Source organism: Balaenoptera acutorostrata, chromosome 1 (assembly GCF_949987535.1).
Source record: "Balaenoptera acutorostrata chromosome 1, mBalAcu1.1, whole genome shotgun sequence".
Lineage (NCBI taxonomy): Eukaryota > Metazoa > Chordata > Mammalia > Artiodactyla > Balaenopteridae > Balaenoptera > Balaenoptera acutorostrata.
The window spans coordinates 117638121-117664065 of record NC_080064.1 but is presented as its reverse complement, the minus strand read 5'-3'; the positions used below and the strand labels follow the sequence as shown (position 1 = coordinate 117664065).

At 56.5% G+C, this 25945-nt stretch overlaps 2 protein-coding genes across 4 annotated transcripts in view; both read left to right on the top strand.

Moving 5' to 3' along the window:
• Positions 1-5506, top strand: part of SLAMF9 (SLAM family member 9) — a 40437-nt gene extending 34931 nt beyond the window's left edge. Inside the window, 3 exon segments of the mRNA XM_057556477.1 lie at positions 2-220; positions 635-1171; positions 4517-5506. Coding sequence (XP_057412460.1) covers positions 2-220; positions 635-840 — 425 coding nt within the window. The 3' untranslated portion in view covers positions 841-1171; positions 4517-5506.
• Positions 5507-6846: 1340 nt separating this feature from the next.
• IGSF9 (immunoglobulin superfamily member 9) lies at positions 6847-25399 on the top strand. Of its 3 annotated transcripts, none has more exons than XM_007171792.3 (21): positions 6847-7017; positions 8992-9242; positions 9481-9663; positions 14550-14702; positions 15901-16055; positions 16290-16407; positions 18040-18181; positions 18284-18429; positions 18522-18664; positions 19893-20033; positions 20558-20674; positions 20887-21037; positions 21234-21357; positions 21610-21785; positions 22022-22272; positions 22482-22566; positions 22664-22840; positions 23086-23128; positions 23460-24311; positions 24552-24679; positions 24910-25399. In XM_007171792.3, exons 2-21 carry the CDS (start codon positions 9185-9187, stop codon positions 25089-25091), a joined length of 3525 nt encoding a protein of 1174 aa, XP_007171854.2. In that variant the 5' UTR covers positions 6847-7017; positions 8992-9184; the 3' UTR covers positions 25092-25399. The 3 variants fall into 3 exon arrangements, with proteins under 3 accessions (XP_007171854.2, XP_007171855.2, XP_057391018.1); XM_007171793.2 differs by having other exon boundaries at positions 6996-7017; positions 8916-9242; XM_057535035.1 differs by lacking the exon at positions 24552-24679 and having other exon boundaries at positions 6996-7017; positions 8916-9242; positions 24910-25100.
• The last annotated feature ends 546 nt before the right edge of the window (positions 25400-25945 follow it).

Here is a 25945-nt window from a genome sequence, read left to right as displayed (position 1 = left end):
TACTGTAATATGTCCTTGACATGATCCGTAGGGAAGGCAGGCCTGGATGTGACCTACTGCTGGATATCCTGGGAGGACGGCACTGACACAGCCCACGAAGGCTCTGTCCTCAGCACGTCCTGGAGGCCCGGGGACAAGGCCGTCTCCTACACATGCAGGGCAAACAACCCCATCAGTGACATCAGTTCTCGTCTCATCCATGCTGGGCCCTTCTGTGCAGGTACCAGGGCCCCAGAGACAGCCCCTGAGCGACCACAGGGCCTCAAGTCTACCACCTCCCTCCCTCCCTCCCTCCCTCCCTTCTCCCCAGGAGAGTACATGGAATCTAGAACCTAACTACGTGGAGACTTGACCCCTGGATTGGGGAGGGGCCCCCCACTTTCCCTGTGCTCCTTCTTAGTCCTCCCAGCTTCCAAAGGTCCCTTCTAGTCTCTTACTCAGGTTGAGATTACTCCCCAGACCCCAGACCCTGAAATTCTGTGAATAGAATATACATTTCCTGAGATACTTGCCAAGGAACATCAATTGACTGTGAACTTGAGACACCCTTTGTGGAATTTGGGGTAGGTGTCTGCCCCCTAATCCAGACCTTCCCTCTGGTGAGCTCCTCTCTCCTTGCCTTCTTCTGTCCCAGATCTTGGCTACCCTTCGGAGAAGTCCTCCACTTCCTTCTGTCCCCTGGCCAAGGCATTGCTCATCCTCTTGCTTTTTGTAATTCTTGCTGTGGGGCTCTGGCTCATCCGAGTCCAGACAAGATGCAAAATGCCAAGAATGAAGAAACTCAGGAGAAACAGAAGGAGACTGAGAAAGAAAGGGAAGCCTGGCCCCAGCCTGGTCTGATGGCCCCCTGGGGACCCCTGTCCTGAGCATTGTTTCTTCCCAGCCCCAAGGGAGACCTTCTTCTCCTTCCCAGACTCATCGCTTCCCAGGGGGCCAAGGGGTGGGTGTCCCAAGGGCCATGCTCCCCGAGGGAAGATTGTCTGGCAATAAGGTCAAATTAGGTGACCTCACTTGGGAGGAGCTATTTGGTCCTTCACTGGGTGACTCTGGCAAAACCTGCTTTCCTGCCTTTTCTTCCATTCCAGTTACCCTCTTCCAACCCCACGTGCTTCCCACACCTGCCTTTGGGAAGGAAAGTGAGTCTAAAAGACCCGCTCACAATGAAATGTTGGTATGTTATTATTCACGCCTAACCCATTCCCCACCAACACACATAACATTTACACTTCAGTAAGAAAAGTGAGAGATTCCTTTTAACCTATTTGAAGCTGTGACTCCTGCATGGGAGATTTCAGGCAATGAGAACGCTACGTAAGAGTGGTGTTATTCCTGCCGGTCTTTCTGCTCTCACACCCTCCTTCCGCCCTGGCAGAGGAGTTCACTTCGCTACTCCCACCCACCCCACCCCACCCCAATCTAGCGGCTGTCCGGCACAGGCGCTCTGAAGCACCCCAGTGCTGTCCTACTCTGGGTCTGACCTTTCTACTCTGACCTTTCGGTCATCTCCCTGGTGCCTCTGGTGCCTGCCCCACAGAGAGGGCAACTCAGCCGGGTTAATAGCGGAGGTCTGGACCCTTGACCTCTGTTTGTGGTTGGTGTTACTGTCCTGTCTGTCCCTTCTCCATAGATTTCCAGGTCTCACACCTTCTCTCTGGACTCTTGTCCTGGGTTAATGCCCACTCCCTACACATACATTACCCGTCCCCCCCACAAAGGCCTTTAAGTGTACATGTTCTTTCTCTTTCCCAAGCCCAGTGATCAGTCTGAATTCCTCACCCTCTGCTTAAGTCTTGGTCATTCTCCCCACATCAGATCTTGTAGATGTTACTTAATGTGACTGCTGTGGCAGGGTGGGGAGGAGGGTGAATTGGGGAGGGAATGGAAAACCACTCAAGTCACGGGACATGCCTAGGGAGTGAGTGACCTGGAGGAGGGTGGTGTGTAGGATACGGTAGGGAGATCGCTGGGTGAGATCTCAGGAGATCTGGGCTGTGCTCTGCCACTGGTCTCTGGCTTGGGACACTTTGTCCAGCAGATGTCCGTGGAGGCACCGTCCCTTTCCACCAGGAACATGCGCTTTGAAGGAGAGGCATGCACAGGTGCAGCTGACTGGCGCTCTTACAGAGACAGGGCTAAGTGAACGCCTTGGCTCCCACAGGGGCAGGAGGGGCCGGTAACCCCGGGGGATTTTAGAAGAGGGTCTGAGAGGTAGAGACAGAGCCATGTGGCAGAAGCCATGCCAGACATCTCTCTGCATCTGGCTTTCCCCTCTCAGTGAGGAGAAGGATGCTGACCTCCAAAGTGTTTCCCAAGAAAAGAAACACTGAGGCCGTGAAGGCGCAGTGGGACGCACTGGGGAACCACAGGGACCAAGAACGGCTTTAGGGAAAACAGGACACATGGACCAGGCACTGGGACACTCCAGGAGGGGGGCTCCAATAGTAGCCAGGGGTATGGTGGAAACCAAGAGTCAGGGTCTCCAGGGCTGGAAAGGAAGCAGGTCCAGGAGGTAAGCAGGGGCTTTCTGTCTAGGTTTTTGGGCAGGAGATGGAACCCTGTAGGGCTTGGGAAGGAGATGATGAGGTTGGGAAACCGGTCCCCAAAGAGCTCCTAAGAATAGCAACCGATCCACTCTACTCCCTGAAGGTCTGACTCCTTGTCCTGCTGGAAGGCAGTCCCGGGCCTGAGGCTGGTTCTCTGTGCCTCCCTTTGGGCTGAGGAGTCCCACCTCCAAAAAAGCACGAAGTTCTAGGACCAAGCCTGCAGCACCCAACTCCTCCGATTCCTTTAATACCTTTCTGGAGACTGAGTGGAAAAGGCCAACAGCCATCTTGCACACACGGGGGCAGGTCTTTTCTTGTATATTTCAGAGTCTGGCACAGGAAGTCAATAAGAGAATGAACGTCCCTGTATGACTGGCCCAGGGCCCTCCCTGGAATTTGGCAAAATACCTTCTCACACCCAGTCTCTGAACAGAGAAAGGCTGAGGTCCCCAACCAGTCCAGAGCACCTGGAAGAGGAAGGCTCAGACCCTCAAGAAGGTGGAATATAAGCTCAGAGAGACCCAGACCTCTTCCTCTGCAGGAAGCCAGGATAATAATCACCTGACAGCACTTTGCCTTATGCAAAGTTTGCTGTTTTGAAATAGGTGAAAAGCAAACTGAGGGGAGGAGGGTAATATTTGAGCATTGAAGTGTCAGGCATTGGGCTAGCCCTGGAGAGGCGGAAAAGACACTGCCCTCAAGGAACTCTTTGTGGGGTGTGTAAGATATAATTACAACGAGGTGTGACAAGGGCTGTGGGTGAAGGTGAGGGCGTGGTGGGAGGAGTCATTGATGGTGTCTTGGAGGGAAGAGGTAAACAGAATTTTGACCTGTGATTAGCAGTGAGTTCAGGGAAGGGAGAGAAGGACATTCTAGCCAGACAGAAGATAAGTGGGAAGCCACTGATAAGTGAACAAGCACCATGAATTCTAGGGACTACGAGGCCACATGCTGCTGCCCTGTGATGAAGGGGTAAGTGATATATGAGTCTGGAGAGGTAGGCAGGGCCCCTCTGATAAGGCTAAGGGCTGGGGAGGAATTCAAGGATGAACAAGACCAACTCCACACACTCATGTGGAGCTAGAGTCTCATTGGGTCAGCAGATAAGCACGCCAACAGCCAAAGGACAATCGATTAGGAACCATACCTCTCTTCTGATCAGGTGACAGGACCAGTGCTCATAGCATGTGGTCAGCAAAGTCCCTGTAATTGACAACATTGTCTGGTCTTCTTGTCAATAAGTTGAAAATACGTGGGCTGGCTGAAACTTTGGTAGAATGATGCTAGGTAGAATCCTAGCAGATTGAATACACTATCCCAGAGGGTGATGATTACGGATCCAGGACAACCCAGAGGAAAATCTTTAGTTTTGAGCCTCAGGGACTAATTTTACCGACTTTCACTCCTGGCATGGTGAGGGAACAAGTTAGGGTTAGGTTCCTTTTCTTACCAAAAAGCCAACAAGACGCGTCTGAATCAGAGTAAGATGACAGTAATAATAAAACACAAAATAAACTTCCAGAAAAAAAAAAATGACCATATCATAAACTTTAAAAAATTGAAAATCATTTTAAATCCCAATTTTACAAAAAGTTATTTTAATGTCCAAAAGAGTTTAACTTATCTTCAAGAAAACACTGGAGACAGCAGAAATGAAACCTTTGAACCAGAGATGGAGCTGATTCTAACATGGGGAAGGGAGATCTTTCCCACTAGTTGGTGAGGGGCCAAGATGTAAAAGAGGTTGCGCTCTTCGACCGTCTTTCCTAGGCATTCTGCCTGGCCTTGCTTTCATGCTGTGTCCACTGACATGTTTTCATTAGAGTCTCAGCACTGTTAGGTCAATCTGTTACATTGTAACATTGGAAGCAGCCACTTCAGGAAAATTTGCTGGAGCGATAGTGGGAGAGATCAGGCCACTGCTCCTGCCTCCTCCCTCACTTCCCCCCCGCCCTGCCCCATTTTCATCTCAGGCTGTGGCAAAAAGCACCCAGATGTTTACACCTGGAAGAACTTTCCAGCAGTCAAAGTCCCTGAAGATGGAGCTTCCCTGGTGGCGCAGTGGTTAAGAATCCGCCTGCCAATGCAGGGGACACGGGTTTGAGCCCTGGTCTGGGAAGATCCCACGTGCTGTGGAGCAACTAAGCCTGTGCGCCACAGCTACTGAGCCTGCGTGCCACAACTACTGAAGCCCGCATGCCTAGAGCCTGTGCTCCGCAACAAGAGAAGACACCGCAATGAGCAGCCTGCGCACCGCAATGAAGAGTAGCCCCTGCTCACCGCAACTAGAGAAAGCCTGCGCAGCAACGAAGACCCAGTGCAGCCAAAAAAAAAAAAAAAAAAGTCCCTGAAGATGGAATGAGTCACTATAAGGGGTGGTGAGCTTCCTGGCCCAGAATGTATGGGGCTGGATGACCACCTGGAAGGGAGGATGTGGCAGGGATACTGGTCTTGAGGTAGGAGATAGATGGGCACTTGGGCTGGACAGCTGGTGTTTGTCTCGTGGAGTAAAACTAAAGCTTTGTTCTCACCCAGACACTCCAAGGACAAAGTTAGTGGCGGAAGCTGAGCTCTGCTGAAGTAAAGAGATAAGGGTCCCACTCCTGAGGTCAAGGGAAACTTCCCTGTCTGCACATGCACAGGAAGGCTCCTTGGGGGTCAAAAATGGAGGGGTCACCACCCCATAATAAGTGTGGATGTGCACACACAGGCCTCTGCGGTGGGATCCATCTTAGCAAAAAGTTGTGCACGCATGTTGGGGAGGGTCCTAGGACTGGTCATGTGTGCAAAAAGAAACGAGATAGTAGGCCAAAGGTAAACAAAGACACAGAAGGACTGTCCTGTATAAGTGATTTAAATCACCTCTTTACTGTGCTTCTCCTCATTAGAGAGGACGCCCATACCCTTTCTCTCCGGGTGTATATTTCTACCTTGCTTCAGTCTTAAATAAACTGTTTTTCTGTGTGCTCTCCCACTTGCGCTGTGTCTCTAATAATAAACTTTGTACCTGTGTTTACAGTTTTTGCCTCCTTGAAACATTCTTACTTTCAATGGAGGTAAGAGCCAGGGAACTTTGTCTCTAGCCCTTAGCCCCTGGTGGTCTGGTGGTTAGGATTCCTGGTTTTCATCCAGGCTTCGCAGGGTCAATTCCTGGGCAGAGAACTAAGATATCTCTTCAGGACCACTCACTGCTGTGCCTCCGAGTTCAGTGTGAGCCGTGGTTAGACCCATCCTGTTGGGTCTCTCCTGGTGTTGAGGCCATGATTGGGAATGGTGCGCTCTGAGTGGCAGGAGTTCAGCCTGGGGTGAGATCAGAGTGCTGCTTTTAGGGAAGGCTTCCAGGGGAGCACCCGGGCAGACTTAAGACTGCTTAAGCCTGGTGGGGAAGGTGTCATGACCCTGCCTCCCCAAGGCGGCACCAAGGGGAGGAGGTAGAAAGCTCTATGGGGCAGACATGCAAGATGTATTTTCGCCTGCTGTTGAAGTTTCCAAGGGGGTGGGTGTGATGGAGCCCCACCTGGGTCTGATTCCAGCTCTGCCCTGTGCTGGACAGGAAGTCTTGGGCAGGTGACTACACCTCGTGGAACCTCAGTTACTCAAACGGAGGCACACCTACTTCTGAGGGTTTCTGTACAGGTTCCGTAAGAGTCATGAAGCATGTAGTCCAGGATCTGGCTCCCTGTAGGGGTTCAGTAAATGATCACTTATTTCATCCCTCCTCTCTCAGTCTCCCATGCCAGGATGTCTCTCCCCTCTGGGCCCGTTTCTCTGGGTGGCTGGTGCTGGTAGCTAACTTGGCAACCTCAGGCTGGGAGCTCCGCCTTCCCCTCTGTACACTGTGGGCGGCGCCTGGGCGAGATTTGGGAGATCGCCAGTGCAGACAGGTATTTCCAGTCCAGCCAGAGAAGATATGTGTGGAGGTAGGAATGGGGATGGGGGAGGAGATCAGAGGAGCGGGGTGGGTCCCCTGGGAGGAGGGCGGGGAGTCCTGCTCCCCGCTTGGTGCTCCTGCCCCCAGGCTCAGATTTCAACCCTAGCTGCCACTTCTGCGGTTAAGCCCGTTAGGGGAGGGGAGAGGGTCCAAGTTGGCTTACACAGGAGGGAAAGTGTGCAAGGAGCCAGCTGAGGGCCGGCTCCTGCGACTCCGGGAGCCCGGGCCCTGACCTGCGTAGCCCCTCAAGCTTGCGGCGGGAAGCGGCCAACCGGCCTTTCCACCCTTCGTTGTATCGAGCTCCACCAGGGGGCGACCCGGGCCCACGTGCCGCCCAGTCCTGCTCTCTCGAAACTACAACTCCCAGGGCGCTCGGGGGTCGCGCCCGCCTTGCCTCGCCTTCTGCTCGCTCCAATTGGCCGCCGCGGGAGGGGGATTGGCGGTCTCCAGGGCGACGGGAGGCGCTCTGGGCATCCGAGGCTAGGAGGCGGGTCCGCCCCCTATTGTGTAGCTGGAAGAGTGGAGCGGAGCGGTGCGGAGCAGGTGAGGGCGGGAGCGCCCTGGGGGCAATGGGACGGGGTACCGGCGGGGGGGATGGAGAACAGTGCGGGAGTTATGGGGGGCAGGAAAAAGCGGGGAACTTGTGGAGAGAAGTGGAATTCTTTGGGGAGCTGAACTAGGGGAGTTCTGGGGAGTGAAGTGGAATTCTGCGTGGGTGGATGGGCGGGTGCTCCCGGAGAAGTGGAGGAGTTCTGGAGGTAATGAGTGTGCCTGGGGGTGGGGGGATGGGGGGGTGGTTCTTGGTGGGTTCCAAAAGCAGGGAGAAGTTCCAGGGGTCCGGAGAAGGCGAAGGAGAAGGGAATTGGGGGCGGGGTACCAGAAGTGTACTGTGGGCTGAGGCAAGAGAATTCGAGGGAGGGAAATTCCAGGGAAGAGAGGATAGGAGAAGTGGGTGAGTGGCGATTCGGGAGGAGACAGGGAGTTCCTTGAAGCGGAGAGGACCTGGTGCAATTGGAGATCAGGTGCGAAAAATAGGAATTTGGGGGGTGGGAGTTGTGAGAAGTGGGGAAAACTGGGATGGGGGAATGAGAGAGTACTGGGTGGGGAGACTATTAGGTGAGGACATAGTGGCGACAGAAGAGTTGGAAGGATCTTAGGAAAAGCAGAGGAATTCTGGGCAAACCTGGATACTGAGGTTTTCAGAAAACTGAGCCAGGAGGGAACTGGGGGTTCCTATGCATTTGGAAAAAGATATGTCCACGAGGTATGGGAGAGGTGGCTGGGGACAGTGGCAAGCAAGGGGGATGGATGTTTGCTGGTGAGTTATCAGGAGTTAGACGTGCAGGGCCATTCAGTACAGGCAGGGGTCAGGCTGAGGGACATGGAGGATGTTTTATAGCCCGTCCTGAACTGTGAGGCCAAGAGTGGGGTGGAGGCCCGCAGAGCAGAGCCCACTTGGATCTGCCAGGCCCAAGGCAGCACCCCCCCCCATCCCCCAGCCTGCTGTGACTTCCCTAGATGCTCAGGGGCTGGGGCTGTCAAGAGTTCCTCCCCTCCATGCCCCAGGGCTCACTTTGTACACCCCAGGAACTCGTTGACTTTTTAGCTTCTCATGCACCATGCCCCTGGGGTCAGTGAAGGGAGAGCCTAGCAAACCTTAGGCCCTGAAGATATTGGAGGGAGACTAAGTGGGAGGAATTGGGTTAAGGCACTTGGATCATGGTATCTGGCAGAGGGAGGGCTGCCTGGCAGCATCAAGAAGAGGAAGTGGCGCCAGCCGCCAGCCCCAGGACCTGCCCAGACCTGGAGGATGCTGCCTGGGCCCCCCATACCAGCAGATGGGGAGTCAGTCTTCCTCTCCCAAGTGTCTGACTCATTCACGGCTAAAGCAGTATTGGGAGGCTGATGGAGAAAGAGGTACAGGGCCTCCAGCTTGCAGGGTTCACAGAGGCTGGAGAAATGAGGCAAGGATTGTGCTCTGGGGGCCATTTTCTCTGGGTTTTCATCCAGGCTTTGCCCTTAACTGGCTCTGTGCGCCTGAGCAAGGCTCTGAGATACCCAAGGTCCTTATTTGTCACCGTAGGGTGGAGGCGATAATACTGGTTCTACCTTGCTATCTGCTACCTTGTTATCAGCATCAGGACTAAGGAAAGAAGAGGGAGAAGAGGCTGGGCTATGGGGGCTCTTCATCTCCCATACTTTCCTGAGAAGTCCTTTTCCAAGTGTATAGGAACCCAATTTCCCTCCTGGCTCAGCTTTCCAAGAGCCTTAGTAACCTGGGTATCCCCAGAATTCCTCTGCTTTTTCTAAGATCTTTCCAGCTCCTCTGCTCCCCACATGTCCTCATCTGTCTGGCCTCCCCACCTGGCACTCCCTCACCCCAGCCCTTCCCCCACTCATCTGCTCTCCTCTCTCCTTTTTCTGCCTTTGCTCACCTCCAGCTTTTCTCTAACTCGGGGTTTCTTCTGGTTTCCAACATTGGCCCACTCTGCATGTTGCCTTGCATTTTGCATCTAGATCTGGTGGTGCTCCAGAGGACGGCTTCATCAGGTGTTACATGAGCCAAGCCCTAACTGTCCAGAAGAGTGAGAGCTGACCCCCGTTACCCAATCAGAAGGATTGACAGGGCTTGCTGGGCTGTGCAGGTCCCTGGGCCCCTCCGTCTGGGCCCCTGTGGATAGGAGGGGCCGGGCGAGCAGGCAGCTGGGCTATGGTTTGGTGCCTCAGCCTGGCCATCCTCAGCCTGATCATCAGCCAGGGGGCTGACGGTGAGCTGGACTTCCTGGGCTCCGGAACTCCCTGTTGGCCTTGGGGTGGGTGGTGGTCCCCTGGGGTTCTCTGTGAGCCGGTCAGTGGAGGGGAGGAACAGCACTGGTTCTGCAGAAGTCGAGGATTCCCTCAACCACTTCCCAAAGGCCTGGGGAGCCCACAAAGATCGAGAGGGTATCTCCCCTCCCAGCCCTGGTTCTGGTCCTCTGCTGTGTCCTCATGCCACCGGCCCTGCAGGTCGAGGGAAGCCTGAGGCGGTGTCGGGCCGGGCCGGGGAGAGCGCGGTGCTGGGCTGTGACCTGCTGCCCCCGGCTGGCCGGCCCCCTCTGCATGTCATCGAGTGGCTGCGCTTTGGATTCCTGCTTCCCATCTTCATTCAGTTCGGCCTCTACTCTCCCCGCATCGACCCTGCTTACGTGGGTAAGGCTTATCCTCTGGTGGGAGGTCGGGAGGTGTCCCCAACAAAGGTGGACTGGGTAGAGTGGGAACAAGACCTCTTCTTAACAGCTCTGTCCCTGCCCCAACCTCATCTCCAGCTCCACTGCCTGAACTCTGCTTAACAAGCGTGGCTCTGCTCCCAAGCAGTGTCCATTCATTGAAGGATTCATTCATTTACACACACACACACACAGACACACATGTGGTCTCTTTAAAACTCCACATGGTCTGTTCCAAAGGAGATCCTGCAGCCCTATTCCAAGTGTCCGTCCTAATTCTCTAATCGCTCTTTCTGGAGCTCATCATGAAACCTCCCAGACCGTCCTGATCCTTCTCCCTACGTGGCCCTCTCCTGGTCCTTGGCTCCGCTATCTTCTCACTGCCCTGCCCTCCTCCTCCCCTACTTTCTTAAATGCTAGTTTGGGTGTTTTAGGCTTCTAGGGAGTGGGCTGATGGGGCAGCAGGGTGGGTGGGTCTACGACCTATCTGCTTCTCCACTGCTTCTCATTCTGGGTACTGCAGAGTTCGTGCATGGGCAGGGTGGGCTGGGGATGGACCAGGCTCCCCTAAAGATCAGCAAGTGGATGGAGCTGGGCTGGGCTCCTGCTTCAGCTGGCTTCTGTATGGACTTAAAATAGCGTATAGGCCTCCTTAGGGGCCTTCTCCTGTGCCCCAGCTGGCTCCCTCGAAAGGCTCAGCTTCCTCCTAATCCCCAATGGAGCCTTAATCTGAGCGGTTTAGTGCAGGTCTCGGAGGGCAGTGTGTGGGAGAGCCTAGGGCTGGGGCTGGGGCCGCTGGGGAGAGAGTCTGGCTGCCTCCTCTTCAGAGGGGAAGCCCAGGAAAGGCCACCTGGGAGGACGTCGATGGGGGCAGGGGGACCCCCTCCCTTTTCCCTCTTTAGTTTGAATCCTGGGAGAAGCCACAGGATTGGCTGAGCTGTCGCCGTGGGGCAGGCTGAGCAGAGAGGGGAGGAGGCTCAGGCAGGTGCTGCAGAAGGGAAGAGTTTATTTTCAAACTGGGGGCAGTTGTTGGCAAACAGCCTGGTGGGAGCGTATGTGTCTGCACAAGCCCCCGGAGAACTGATGAAAGCGGGGCCCCAATTAGGACAAGTGGAGAGACAACGGCCATGCCCACCAGCCCTCGCTGCCTCTGCCCGCCGGGCTGGGAGGGGCTGAGCTGCCAGGCTGAGGCTCCCGCAGATGCAGAGCGCTGCCCGACTGACGGCAGGGCAGGGGGAGGTGGAGGACGGGGGAGAGAAGGGCTTTTCCTGGGCTTCCCCCAGGGAGATGTGCAACTCTCCTCCCCCCCACCCCACCCGCTGCCCTCTGTCCTGTCTTGAGGTCCCTCAGGCAGACAAACCACTGGACGGTAGCAACTTTGCTACCTGTGGGTTTTCTTTCTGTCTCTGTGGTGTTCCTCTGAGCTGCAAGTCTTTCTTCCTACCCCTGCCCTTCATGCCCACCCCTGCCCCAACTCTGGAGCTCCTGGTCGGGCAGGGCTAGTCTGGGGAGTCAGGGCCCTGGGGAGAGGCCCCTGCACCCATTAACCCTTTTACTGCCTCCCAGTGTGGAAGGGGCCTCTCAGCCTTTGTGTAGGGGACTCTGAACTGCAGTTGCTAGGCAACGGGAGGTGGAGGTTGCTAAGGACAATGCTATCCTGTCATAAACCCTCTGGGCAAGCGAAGGGGAGATGGCCTGGAACTGTGTGTGTGAGGCCCGTGGCCTAGAATGTGGGAGGGACCATGAGAGAGACTGTTTGGAGCTTCAGGGATTACACTGAAGAGAAGGCTTCCAATCTTTGAGGACCCTAGAATCCATCTAGCAGAGGAGACTGGATTTATAGACTAGTACAAAAGTAGTAGAAAGCAGTATAAAACAAGCCAGGACTAAATCCTAGGATGAAGTTAGCTGCTGTACGTAAAGAACCCAGCACAGAGGCTGTACAGAGTGCCTGCATGGTGTGAAACCGTGACTAGGCGTGCAGAGGAAAGACGGTCCACTTCCTCTACACCAGCTTTCCTGGGGTGGATCTTAGATCAGCTCTTCTAATTCATGGGACCAGCTTTTGGTCTTCGACTTTTGTGCTATAGTCCTTGGGAGTTTCAAGATACCCCATGTGGCAGAAGGGACATGAATTTTCCCTCTGTCCTGAGTCATTTGATAAAAATCAGTTATCTTATCCTCCATTTAGAACAACCTGGCTCCGTCTAATCTCCCCTCACTACCTTTTAGCCTTGCATACCCTCTGCAGAGTCACCTCTTCCTGGAAGCCTTCCATACTCCTCTTGCTTCTTAGCCTCTTGGAATACTTTTTTTTTTTTCTCTTGGAATATTTTTTAAGCTTCTGTGTGTATATGAACTTGCACACGTCCATGAGTGTGGATTCCCAGCCTTCCTAGAGCCTGCAAGAATGGGGACTGTGTCTCCTTCCTCTATACTCCCCTGCATGTGGGGAGGTCCAAAGACACTCAGGCTCTGGCCCTGCGGGTGGAGGGGGGCCCAGGACTCAGGAGGATACAGGACTGACTGCCCCTGGCCAGCTTCCTGTTCTTCTGTGACACTACAGGTCTAGCCATTCATACCTCACAGAAAAGTTAGGACATACTCTACGCTTTATTGGATGTTCTGATCAACAGACATTTGGAGCTGTTACCTATTGGCTACCAACATCCCCCGAGTGAGAATACACTGACTATGCTCAGTGATAAGCGCCCTGAGTGTCACTTGATCCTCTCACCGGTGTGCAATGGAGAGTACGCTGCATCATGAGAAAGAAGGCCTGGCTGTATCCCTGAGTAGCTTATTGGAAAGAAGCTTAACATCAGTTCCTTCCTCTATAATGGAATTCTTGGAAGGATTAAGTATGGTGACAATGCCTAATATTACATGGCCCATATCCCAAACTCTATTTCCCTTCCCTCTTCTTCCTTCTTTGTAGCAACTGAAGATCACCATAATGAAAAGTTATCATCACACGGGACGTAGTAGAGGTCGCAGGGAGTTCCCCGGTGGCCTAGCGGTTAGGATTCCGGGCTTTCACTGCCATGGCCGGGGTTCAATCCCTGGTTGGGGAGCAAGCCGCGTGGCGCAGACAAAAAAAAGAAAAGAGAAAAAAGAAGAGGTCGCAGTGGGGTCTGCGGGGGTCCCGTGGCCAGGCAGTTTAGGGTTACTGAGGAATCCCACTGGTGGGAGGAAGGGTGTGATCATATTAAATATTTACCTGCACGACCCAGGCTTATCTTCTAGGTGGGGATTTAAACACCTAGCCCTTTAAGCAGCTCCACCCTTTCTAGAGAATCTGCACCCTTGGACCTCATTCTTGGAAGAAAAAAGTCACTTGCCTATGAGCACAGCGCCGGCCTCAGCCTGATCTTCTCCTCTTTTTTCCTGATGGCTTCAGGGCCCCCACAGGTTTTGATTCTATTTCAGAAAGATGACCCTAGAGGTAGAATGCAAGCAGATCGGAGGGGGCGAGTGCGTGAGCAGCTTCAGATTGCCCAGTCTTAGAAAGGGCTAAGTAGGGGCACAGTCTGGTTGCCTTTGTTTGGCATAACCCACAAGAATTAGAAAATGTCAGTTGTCCCTATCAAAGGTCAAGGCGGGGTGGGTAGCTGATGAATGTGGAGGGCGGGAGGCTGGAGGCAGCGGGACCTCTTCGTGGACTGTTGGCGTAACCCAGGTGAGAGATGCTACGGGACTAAACTAAAGAGAAGGTGGTAGAGAGGGAAACAGCATCTAGGAGGTAGAATTGAAAGGCTTACTGAACAAGCAGATGTGGGGTTAATGGAGAGAACAGTCTAGGTGACACCAGGTTTCTGGTTGGGTGACGTGCGTGATGGCACTGTTCACTGATACAGGGGAGAAGAGGGAGAAGGTGTGTCGTCAGGTGAGGGATGGAGCCAAGGTTGAATGCAGGCTGCTGATTTCAAATCATGAGCTCATTCATTTGTTCAACCATTTTTATTTAAGCACCCGCTGATGCCAGGTACCATGCTGCCTGCCTTCCGTCCACCCTAGCTGGATTTTTTTCTCTCTCATTTTATAGATGAAGAAGTTGATGTTGCGAGAGAAGTTAAGGGATTTGGCCAGAGAAGTAAATGGCAGAGCTGGAGGCTAGGTCTCTGTGGCTCCCAAGTGTGTGCCTTGCTGGCTAGGCTGCACTGCCAGGGACCCACGAAGCTGTCTGGGGTGCAGGGCTCGCTCAGGGTGGGAGGGCGCTGTCTGCTTGCGCTGGGGCTGGGTGCTTTGTGGAGCTCTGTGTAGTCTGTCAGCCGGGGCTTGGATGCCCTGGAGCGTGAGGGGATGGGGTGAGGAGGCTGCTGACCTCGCTGCCTGGCTGGTTTGGACTCTGGCCACCCTAAGGCGCTTAGGCCGCTGATAATAGCCCTGGCGGATTAGGGGCTTTGGTAGGCGAGGTATGGATCCCTGCTCAGGCCCCAGACACAGCTGTGGTTTCTGGGGACAGAGTCCTCTGGCAGGAGTACTCCCGGGACTCTCCTTACAAAAAGAGCTCAGGGATGGGCAGATTCTGTACGAATCCAGAGAAGACTAAGTGTCGGCTCTTCGAGCCCCTTCCCCCTACAGTCCTGGAAGCTGGGCGGAGTTCAGTGTCCACCTGCTGCTGCTCTGGTTTCTCTTTGTCTAAGCTGGGTCCCAGCTGCTGAAAGGCAGGAGCCATCAGAGGGGCTGAAGGGAGAGACCTGCCCTCAGTGACCCCAACCCCATCTGTGCCTCTCTAGACCCCACTCTATCAGGGTAACTGGGAGATACTGAGCCTGTTCTTGACGTCTGAGAATGACCAGTGTGACCAGGGGCCTGGGGCTCCCAGGGGGTCCCTTCAGCACCCTTGATCCAGGGCTCCTCCCCCAGGGCGTGTCCGGCTTCAGAAGGGGGCATCTCTCCAGATCGAGGGGCTCCGGGCTGAGGACCAGGGCTGGTACGAGTGCCGCGTGCTCTTCCTGGACCAGCACAGACCCGAGGACGACTCTGCTAACGGCTCCTGGGTGCACCTCACAGTCAATTGTATGAAGCTGGGAGCAGGCAGGCGGTGGAGGAGGGAGGGGAGAGGAAGGAGGAGGAAGGGGAGGGGAAGGAGGAGGGCAGGGAGGGGAAGGAGGAGGGAGGGGAGGGGAAGGAGGAGGGAGGGGAGGGGAAGGAGGAGGGAGGGGGTGGGGAAGGAGGAGGGAGGGGTGGGGAAGGAGGGGGGAGGGGAGGAGGGCAGTCCCGATGCCCCACCCTTGCTGACACCCCTTGTTTTCTGGCTCTCTGTTTGCATCTTACCCCTGCCACCCCCACTCCTGCCCTTTCAGTTCCTCAAACCTAAATCCAATCAGCCTTCTTGGCTCTTTGTCAGGAACTTCCTCTTCCTCTCTCTTCCCTGCTCCTGCCTCTCTGGCCAGGAGAGGGTAATGGGTAGGAGGGGATAAGGGGTTTTTGAGCCCTGAGTGAAACATCACTCACACATATACAACATTTTGTTTTTTCAAAACACCTTTTAACCCAGTACCTCATGAATTCTGTCTCAACCCTAAGAAGCAAGGAGGTCATAATTAGTCCCATTTCATAGATGGGGCATGGGGAGACTGGGTCATGCCACTGATTAGTGGCAGAGCAGTGTAGAACTCAGGTCTCCTGACTCCCAGGACAGTGGTTTTCTAGAGGGCACCTAGCTCTCTCCCAGCTCTGAACACCCAGCCTGGTGCTCAGCTCCCTCACCAACTCTGCAGGCCAGTAGGGGGACGGGCTGGTGTGTCCTCACTGGGTCCTGGGTGCAGCAGACAGGGTGGCCCTGGGTGCAGCAGACAGGGTGGCCCTGGGTGCAGCAGACAGGGGGGCCCTGGGTGCAGCAGACAGGGGGGCCCTGGGTGCAGCAGACAGGGGGGGCCCTGGGTGCAGCAGACAGGGGGGGCCCTGGGTGCAGCAGACAGGGGGGGCCCTGGGTGCAGCAGACAGGGGGGGCCCTGGGTGCAGCAGACAGGGGGGGCCCTGGGTGCAGCAGACAGGGGGGGCCCTGGGTGCAGCAGACAGGGGGGGCCCTGGGTGCAGCAGACAGGGGGGGCCCTGGGTGCAGCAGACAGGGGGGCCCTGGGTTGGGGATTCCTATGAAGCTGGTGGGCTGATGGGCTGAAGGCTGAGGCCCTGATCTGTCTCTCTGGTTCTCGGACGCTGCTCTTTGGGCTGATGGCCCCTCTGGCAATCCCTGATGCCTCTCTCCTTGCAGCGCCCCCTCAATTCCTGGAGACACCTCCCCAGGTGCTGGAAGTGCGGGAACTGGAGCCTGTGACCCTGCGTTGCGCGGCCCGCGGCAGCCCCCAACCTCGTGTGACTTGGAAGCTCCGAGGACAGGACCTCGGCCAGGGCCAGAGTCAGGTGCAAGTGAGTCCCAGGGCTGGACAGGGTGGGCCAGATAGAGTGTGAGGCAGGCAGTGGCCTGGGAGCGGGGCTGGAGGCCAGGAGGCTGGGAGACGGGCCGGAGGAGGGGCTTGGCATTGGCTTCCCTGAGCCCAGCACACTGCCTCCCTCTGCTGGCCAGCCTCGGAAGTGCGGGGTCTGAGGCCCGCCGTGGGCAGGGGAGACACAAGGGTCCGTTCTCACCCACTCTGACTCTAGGTGCAGAACGGGACGCTGCGGATCCGGAGGGTGGAACGAGGCAGTTCCGGGGTCTACACCTGCCAAGCCTCCAGCACTGAGGGCAGCGCCACCCACGCCACCCAGCTGCTGGTGCTAGGTGCTGTCTCAGGGGAGGGCAGGGAAACAGGACACACACGTGAGAGGACTGACCTGTGGCTGGAGGTGCACACAGCCAGCAGCCGGGGTGGGGTGGGGTGGGGTGGGGTGGGGGGAGGCTTGTGCCTGAGGGCAGGGGCCCTTGGAGAGGGAGGGAGTTCCCAATGCAGGCTCTTCCTCTAAAACCAGCATTTTGCCTGTAAAAGGATCAGTGAACGGAGATAGATATTTAGTGCCAGCAATGTGGTATAGTGAGAAGGGCATGGGTGCTGGTGTTAGACCATGAGCCATGGAACCCCCTTGACCTCCAGTTTCCTCATCTATACAAAGAGGTTCCTATGTTCCTCGCAGGATTGTTACAAGAATTAGGTTCAGACGAGCACAATGATCATAGTAATTCCTGGCCAAGCCCTTCCCCTTAGAAAGAAAACTGAGAAGTAGACCCTGCCTTCATGGAGCCTCTTATCCACAAGGGGAAATAAGACACAGTGGCGAAGTGCTGCTCTCCTGGGTACTGTGGGAGAGGCAGTGCTGGGCAGTGGTGCAGGGTGAAGTCTGGTGTTGAGAAGGCCTGAGTATGAATTTGCCTTCCCCGCTGATCTCGGGCAAGTCATCTCACAGTCTCTCTGCCTCTGAGCCTTCATGTCTTCACCTATGAAGTGGAGACAATAATTTCTACCACAAAAGGCTCTTGGGAGGATTAAATGAGAATAGTGCAGGTAAGGTGCTCAGCCATGCCCAGCATGCCTGTAAGTGCTCTATACACCAACTCGTATCATTACCACTTATTACTGACCACTCACACAGTAGGAGCCCAGAGAAGGGAAACAGCAGTGCAGCTGCAGACGCTAGAGACGGTTTGGCAGGGGCTCTGTGGCCTGGCCAGGCTCTCAGGGAAGAGCATTCTAGACTGCGGGTTCAGAGAGCAAAGGCATGGAGATGGGAGTGAGTCTGGCATAGGCACAGTGAGCTGCCCATACTGACCTGAAAGAGTTCACAAAGACTTGACATATGAAAAGATAGTTGGCCAGGCAGGGGTTACAAGGGCCCACAGGGCTGGGTCAAGAAGTTGGAGCTTAATGTGCTAGGAGCCAGGAGCTGTTGTGGGTTCTTGACTAGAAGTGTTCTATGGCCAAAGGTGGGGGGGGACATTTCTGCATGAATGGCCATCAGAGTGGCAGTGATGGCGGAGCCTGGAGTCAGGGATTGCTGCAGCATCCTGGGGTAAGGTACTGGGTACCCGGATTAGGGTAGGAGACAGAGGTGATTTCAGATGTGACAGATGAGGGATGGAAAGGGTAGTGGGTGTAAAGGTGTAAAGGGTGATCAGAGTGGTAAAACTGATTCCCCCTCCCCAACACACACACACAAACACACACACACACACACACACACACACACACAAACACACGGGAAACTGGGTGAATGGAGGTGATGGGAAGGGGAGCTGGCCGGGACAGAGGAAGAACCTGTGTTAAATAAAAGGGTTAGGACCTGTTTCCATTCCCAAGGCTTTGTAGCAACCAGCCCTGTATTCCAGAGAGCGGAGCTGGGAAGAACTGTAGAAGTGACCCTCAGGGTTCCTGGAAGACTGGGCTGAGGCCTCCCCTTCCCCGTGTGCTCCCCCCCACAGGACCCCCAGTCATCGTGGTGCCCCCCAAGAACAGCACGGTCAATGCCTCCCAGGATGTTTCCCTGGCCTGCCAGGCTGAGGCGTACCCTGCTAACCTCACCTACAGCTGGTTCCAGGACAGCACCAATGTCTTCCACATTAGGTGGGGCATGGGGTGGGGTGGGCGTGGGGTGGGTGTGGGGAACTGATGGGCAGTCTGAGTCCAGCAAGGCCTGGACCCCCCTGCCCACGTGCCACACTGCAGCCGCCTGCAGCCCCGAGTGCGGATCCTCGTGGATGGCAGCTTGAGGCTGCAGGCCGCCCAGCCTGATGATGCGGGCCGCTACACCTGTGTACCCAGCAACGGCCTTTCGCGCCCACCCTCGGCCTCTGCCTACCTCACTGTTCTCTGTAAGCCTGACCCCAGCTCCCTCCCCAGACTGCTCTCCTCCCCTGGGCCAGGCCAAGCTCCTCCCCGACAACTTGCCACTGCTTCCCCCCAGACCCCGCCCAGGTGACTGCCATGCCTCCTGAGACACCCCTGCCCGTGGGCATGCGGGGGGTGATCCGGTGCCCGGTTCGTGCCAACCCCCCACTGCTCTTTGTCAGCTGGACCAAGGATGGGCAGGCCCTGCAGCTGGACAAGGTACAGGCTTGGGGCAGGGGAGAGAGGACTTAGCTTGGTGGTATTCTAGTCAGGACAGCTGGGGTGGCATTAAATCAGTTCAGTGACTGGGGAACATGCACTTCGTATCAGGTGCTGTGTAGGTTGTAGCATGGGGAACAGGAGCAGAGACACCCATGCCTAGAGGGGGCAGCACAGCAGCGCAGACACTCTGCTAGAAGGCCAGGAGGCAGCGAGCACCTTCCTCTTAGGGCTGGTTGAGGATAGATCAGCAACAGCTTCTGGGACTCTGGTGATGGGCCTTGAAGGGTGGAGAGACATTCCGTGCAGAAACCAGGGCCCAGAGGCAGGAAACAGTGTAGTGCATTTACGGCATAATGAGTCTACCAGCTGGGGGTGAGCTACAGTGCCTATGGGGACATGACTGGTGCAGAGAAATCTGGAAAGACTGGTTGGGACCAAAAGGAAGAACTATGGATGCCAAGTTAATATTACCTCATTCCAAGGTGACTGAGATCTTTTGTTTGTCGGCAAAGACCACAAATTCCTTGTGGGCTAGTATTTCATCTTTTAATCCTAGTCTCCCCAGGGCTACTGCAACTGTAGTGGTGCTCAATAAATTTTTGTCTAAGGTTTAAAAAAAAAGTCCAAAGGCATTCGGAGGCAGTGAAGTTGCTTGGGCAACCGTGTGATAGGAATGGAGAGGAAGAGACTGGACAGAGGGGGTGCAGAGGCTATGGAAATGAGAGTGTGGGTGAGAGGTTACGAGGCCTGAGTTAGAAAGGAGGACATGAAGATAGATGGGACAAAAGGCCTTCCCAGGAGGACAGACGTGGAGTGTGAGACAGAGCGAGGAGTCAGATGTTAGCCTTTAACACAGAGCTAGGGAAGCCAGGAAGAAGAACCGATTTGGGATGGAAGATGCAGAGCGTAATCCCGGAGTGCTGGGAAGACAGCAGGCCGGGAGCCCCACACCGCTCAAGCTCAACCCCAGGGTGTGCTATGCACACTGGATTCCCTGTGAGTGGCTCTCCTGGAGTCTGCAGTCCCAGTCTTCACCCCCATTGGTAGTGGCCCCTCTGTAGGAAAGAGAAAGGAAGGATGGAATTCACAGAGAGGTCTGGCCTAGGGGTAGGGTTGTGGCATCCTCTGCATAGATGTGGGTCCCTCCCGCGCATTGCCTCTCTCCATCTCTGGTCTGGCCTCCGCTGAGTTTCTCTCTCTGGTTGTCATCTCCTCATGCCTCCAGTTCCCTGGCTGGTCCCAGGGCCCAGATGGCTCCCTGATCATTGCCCTGGGGAATGAGGATGTGCTGGGAGAATACTCCTGCACCCCCTACAACCGTCTTGGCACTGCAGGGCCCTCCCCGGTGACCCGCGTGCTGCTCAAGGTGAGGCTGGGGGGGGGGGCGGCCAGCGGCAGCGGGTCAGGTGACCGAAGATGCGAGCCTAGTGCTGACACCGGGCTGACAGAGGCGGGTGGGACAGACATATGTGGGGAGGGGGTGGGGCTTCCCAGTCTGTGGCCACGGCAGCAGCTATCAGATGCCATCACAGAGGTTTTTGCAGAGATGGTGCTGGGGAGTTGGGGCGTCGGTCACCTCCACACAGTAAGATATCCTGCCTGCCCCGACCCTTTAACTTGGACCAGTCTGCCTTCCGCTCTAGAGAGAAGAGAGTGGGAAGCAGAGGGCAGGGTGAAGGGTGTTCTGCAGAGGTTTGTACATCTCCAGAGGGGCTCTGTCTCTCCAGCAATGTCCCTCCAGCCCCCCTGCTGGGGAACAGAGAGAAAGCTAGAGAGACACTGAGAGATGGAGACAGACACAGCGTGACGGGGGCCCCCGCAGAGGGGAAGTAACGACCCTCAGGCAGCAGTGTGAGAGAGCCCCCTCCCAATGCCAGATCTGGCTTACAGGCTCCCCCAGCTTTTCTAGAACGGCCCAAGGAAGAATATTTCCAAGAAGTAGGGCGGGAGCTACTCATCCCCTGCTCTGCCCGAGGAGACCCTTCGCCTACTATCTCTTGGGCTAAGGTAAGGCTCCTGACCCCCACTCCTCCCGTATTCACGCCTGCTACGCCCCTGCCTCTCCGTGCCCCTGGCCGTTCTGTGGGAGGGAGGAGGTGGGGAGGAGACGGCTGTCAGAGGCAGGGCGGGGAGGAAGCTGGAGCTGCCCAGAGAGATGAGCGGCGCCCTTGGTGAGGGGCGGCTGCGTGTGGCCTCAGGGCTGACCAGTGGCTCTGTAGGTGGGCCGGGGGCTGCAGGGCCAGGCCCAGGTGGAGAGCAACAGTAGCCTTATCCTGCGACCATTGACCAAGGAGGCCCACGGGCGCTGGGAGTGCACGGCCAGCAATGCTGTGGCCCGAGTGGCCACCTCCACCAACGTCTACGTGCTGGGTTAGTGGGGGCAGAGCCAGCTGGAGGCAGCCATGTGGGAAGGAGACGGGAATAAATCATTTTGGGGGGCCCAGATGGGGGATCTTGGGTGGGGAGCCCCTGGGATGATGGGTGGAGGGCCGAAGCCCTGGTCTCCCCCTAGCTCTTTGCTATCCCTCAGGACCCTGACCATCATCCTTCTGTTCCCCCCACCCAGGCACCAGCCCCCACGTTGTCACCAATGTGTCCGTCGTGCCTTTGCCCAAGGGTGCCAATGTCTCCTGGGAGCCTGGCTTTGATGGTGGCTATCTGCAGAGATTCAGCGTCTGGTACACCCCATTGTGAGTGACCTGCCCCTGCCATCCCTCTCCCTCAACACCCTGATTCTCTCTGGCCCTCTGCCCTTTCTCCCACCCCTCTATCCCAGCCCTGCCCTAACTCTGCTGCCCGAGTTCCAGAGAGTCTCAGGGATTCATGGCCCAGGTCCTGAGACCCTGGATGGTGGAAGGGAGGGGAGAGGTCAGCTCTCTGGACTCCAACCTTCCTGTTCTTCCTAGTTCGTGAGGTGCCCCCCATTTCCTCCTGTCCTCCAGGGCAAAGCGTCCTGACCGAGCCCACTACGACTGGGTGTCCTTGGCGGTGCCCGTGGGGGCTGCTCACCTCCTAGTGCCAGGCCTGCAGCCCCACACCCAATACCAGTTCAGCGTCCTCGCTCAGAACAAGCTGGGGAGCGGGCCCTTCAGCGAGATTGTCTTGTCTGCCCCTGAAGGTGAGAGACCTCTTACCCAGAGCAGCAGGCAAGGAGAGGCAAGGGCTGTAGAGACCTGGGTGGGAGGGGGCAGAGGTGCTGGGCAGCTTGGGGGCCAGAGGGCTTTGTGGAAGATGATCCAGGCTTGTCTTTAGGGGCTCTGGGAGAGCAGCTGGGCACCCGGGGATGTTGAAGGCCAGAGCAGCAGGGGACGAGCCCTGGAAATCGATCTTTACAAGTCTCTCTGTCCCATTCAGGGCTTCCTACCACACCGGCTGCCCCCAGTCCTCCCCCAACAGAGATGTTGCCTCCCCTGCCCCCTCCGAGAGGTCTGGTGGCAGTGAGGACACCCCGGGGGGTACTCCTGCATTGGGATCCCCCGGAACTGGTCCCTAAGAGACTGGATGGCTACGTCCTGGAGGCACGGCAAGGCTCCCAGGGGTGGGAGGTGCTGGATCGGGCCGTGGCAGGCAGTGAAATGCAGTTGTTGGTGCCAGGACTTATCAAGGTAGGTGTGGGAGGCGGGCACAGGGAGGGTCCTCCCAGCAGCCCTCCAGCCCTCTGCTCCACTCCCCAAACCTGGTCTCACCCTGATTTGACTATCCTCACCTCTGGCTGTCCACTTCACCCGTACCTTCCAACTGCAAAGTCTTTCCAAACGGGGTTGGGGGTGGGCAGTGCTGAGCCCTGACCCCCTTCCTGGACCCCAACCCCCAGGACGTTCTCTACGAGTTCCGCCTTGTGGCCTTCGCCGGTAGCTATGTCAGTGATCCCAGCAACACGGCCAACGTCTCCACTTCTGGTGAGAATCTGGCAGGAGGGCAGAGCCCTGGGGATGGGGGGGCCTCGAAGCCCACTAAGTCGTGGACACCGACCCTCCCCCGTGGCCCTTTGCCCAGGCCTGGAGGTCTACCCCTCGCGCACACAGCTGCCGGGCCTCCTGCCCCAGCCAGTGTTGGCCGGCGTGGTGGGCGGGGTCTGCTTCCTGGGCGTGGCTGTCCTCGTGAGTATCCTGGCCGCTTGCCTTATGAACCGGCGCAGAGCCGCGCGTCGCCGCCGCAAACGCCTCCGCCAAGGTAGGCCACCTGGGGCCCGGCCAAAGAAGGGCCCCGCCCCTCCATAAGCACCTCCTACCTGGAGGAGAAATCCCTCCCTCCTGCGTGGGCCAGGTGTGTTCTCACAACCCGTGGTCCTGCTTCCCCACTGGCCTCCACTTTTCCCAGGCAGATGGGATTGGGCGCCTGGTGTTGGGTGAGAGGGTCTTGGGCCCTGGTGGGGCTTGGTTTTGCCTGTGTCACCTTTGGTTCTCCTGTCCTTACAGATCCACCTCTTATCTTCTCTCCAGCCGGGAAGTCAGCTCCCCAGTAAGTCCCTCCACTTCCTTGACTTTCTTCTGCCTTCTGTGAGCACCAGGGTTTTCTGCTTCCTTTTCTGCACCTTGGGGAGGGGTAGGAGAGGTGGAACAGAAGTGAGAGGGAGGTAAGGATGGAAGTGCAGAGGCCCCAGCCTGGGGGCTGGTCCAGTGTTGCCTGTGCCTTCCCTCCACCGCTCCACCCTTCCACCATGTGGGTCCTTTTCTCCCTTGCTCTCCCTAGCTCTGCTCTATTCTGCATCAAACCTCTCAAGGCCTGACGCTGGTTCCTGGGAGGGGGACTGGCCCCCTACCACAGACCCTGATCTCCTGTCCTTCCCCAGCTCTGCTTCGGGCTCGGGCAGTCCTGACAGCGTGGCGAAGCTGAAGCTCCAGGGCTCCCCAGTCCCCAGCCTGCGCCAGAGTCTGCTCTGGGGGGAACCCGCTGGACCCCCCAGCCCCCCTCCGGATCCTCCACCTAGCCGAGGGCCCTTACCCCTGGAGCCCATTTGCCGGGGACCAGATGGGCGATTTGTGATGGGACCCAAGGTGGGGACCTCCCAAGAAAAGTCAGGCCCTGAGCAGGCTGAGCCTCGGACCCCAGCTCAGCGTCAGGCCAGGTCCTATGATGGCAGCAGCAGCCCCAGTGGGATGCCCCAGCCCCTCTGCATTGCAGACATCAGCCCTGTGAGGCCCCCTCCAGCAGCGCCTCCCAGTTCCCTGCCAGGTCCAGGACCCCTGCTCCAGTACCTGAGCCTGCCCTTCTTCAGGGAGATGAATGTAGATGGGGACTGGCCCCCCTTGGAGGAGCCTGCCCCTCCCCCAGATTACATGGATACCCGGCCCCGCCCCACCTCATCTCTCCTCCACCCCCTGGACTCCCGCTCTGAGTTCCCCAGGGCGGCGCTTCCTGGGGCCATGCTTGGGGTTGGGGCCTCCCCAGAGCCCCCGTACACAGCACTGACTGACTGGACGCTGAGGGAGCGGCTGCTGCCAAGCCTTCTGCCTGCCGCGCCTCGGGGCAGCCTCACGAGCCAGAGCAGTGGGCGGGGCAGCGCCTCCTTCCTTCGGCCCCCCTCCACGGCCCCCTCTGCAGGAGGCAGCTACCTCAGCCCCGCTCCAGGAGACACCAGCAGCTGGGCCAGTGGCCCTGAGAGGTGGCCCCGAAGGGAGCATGTGGTGACAGTCAGCACGAGGTGAGGGCAGTCCCTGCCCAGCCCTGCCCTATCCAGATTCTCCCCACCCCTCTCCTATACCGTCTGCCTTCTCTGCTCCATTCCCACCCTGGGACCAGGAGAGCTGAGGTCCTTTTGCTGAGGTCCAGGGATCTTCAGAGGAAACCCATGGCCCACCCTCAGCTTGGGGTCCCCGGGTTCAGGCTTTTCTGGCTACCCTCCATTGCTCCACCCATACCAAACGTCTGTCACTTTTAACAGGAGGAACACATCTGTGGATGAGAACTATGAATGGGACTCAGAATTCCCAGGGGACATGGAATTGCTGGAGACTCTGCACCTGGGCTTGACTGGCCCTCGATCCCGACTTGAAGCTGAGCCAGAGCTAGGTGTGGGAGCCCTCCAGAAAGGCAGGCACCCCTGGCCTTGCTGTCCTGCACCCACACCCTTAGGACCCAGTCAGTTCCCAGCTGGGCCCTGTGCCCCAGGCCCTCTCCTCTTGCTGTCTTTGCTTCTCTGCATTGGCAGGCCCTAGAGAGCTTCATGGTGCTGGTGAACCACAAGACTTCACCCAGGGAACCTTAAGACTTCTTCCTTCCGTTATTCTGCCCTCTTGCAGGTGCGAAGACTCCAGAGGAGCGCTGCCTCCTGAGTACTGCCCACGCTCCTGGCCCTGAGGCCCGCTGTGCTGCCCTTCGGGAGGAATTCCTGGCCTTCCGCCGCCGTCGAGATGCTGCTAGGTTCCGGCTACCGGCCTATCGACAGCCAGTCTCCCACCCTGAACAGGCCACTCTGCTGTGAATGCCCTAATGTGAGGCAGGGTGAAGGCACACGGACCCTGCAAAGAAGGCCCCCAGCAAGACCTAGCTCCAGCCTGGGACACTGCCCCTCCTCCTTTGGTGCTCAGGCACAGACCCTGACAGTGGGCTTGGTGTGGGATGTATGTGCTGAGCCTCTAGAGTCTGGGGACTGGAACAGGGATCTTAGGTCTGCCCGTGTGTGTGTGTGTGTGTGTGTGTGTGTGTGTGTGTGTGCGCACGTGCGTGTGTGTGGTGTTTGTGGTGTGGGTGAGGTTTTTTTACAGGTGAATAAAGAAAGTCTGAAAAATCTTTCTGTGTGTCATCTGCTTTGAATCTGAGAGGGAGGTTGGAAAATCCCTGAACCCTAAAAAAGGAGGGTACTCTTCCTGAATGAATGGACGTATGTTCAATATCCATTCAAAAAGCGTTTATTGAGTGCCTACTGAGGTCAGCTATTGAATGCCTACTGAGACCAGCCATTGAGCTAGATGCAGAGGAAGTACAAAGTTCACAAGACATGTCTGCTCTTGGGGAGTTCTTTCTGGTCGGTGAAGCAGGCAAGTAAGGAAATAGTTACAGTATGATGTGATAAGTTCTGTGACAAACTATGTGTTGGTTATTAAGGTAGCACGAAGGAAGGACTCAGCAAACAGTGAATGCTTACAGCTTGCGCTGGGATAAATTGGGACGATTGCAGGCATCATCACAGGATGTGAGAACAATGATAATAGCCAGCAGCTGAGCACTCACTATGTGCCAGGCACTGCTGTAAGCTCTTTACATGTATCATTTAATTTTCTACCACTCTGAGGTAGGTAGTATTATTACTTCTATTTTATAGACTAGGGAACTGAG

Excerpts from the sequence above, each read along its gene's own strand:
- IGSF9 (XM_007171792.3), top strand. The coding sequence starts at position 9,185 with ATGGTTTGGTGCCTCAGCCTGGCCATCCTCAGCCTGATCATCAGCCAG. Across the intron at positions 18,665-19,892 it reads AGGCCCTGCAGCTGGACAAG|TTCCCTGGCTGGTCCCAGGG; the intron begins GTACAGGCTTGG and ends TCATGCCTCCAG. Across the intron at positions 21,358-21,609 it reads AGCGTCTGGTACACCCCATT|GGCAAAGCGTCCTGACCGAG; the intron begins GTGAGTGACCTG and ends CCTGTCCTCCAG.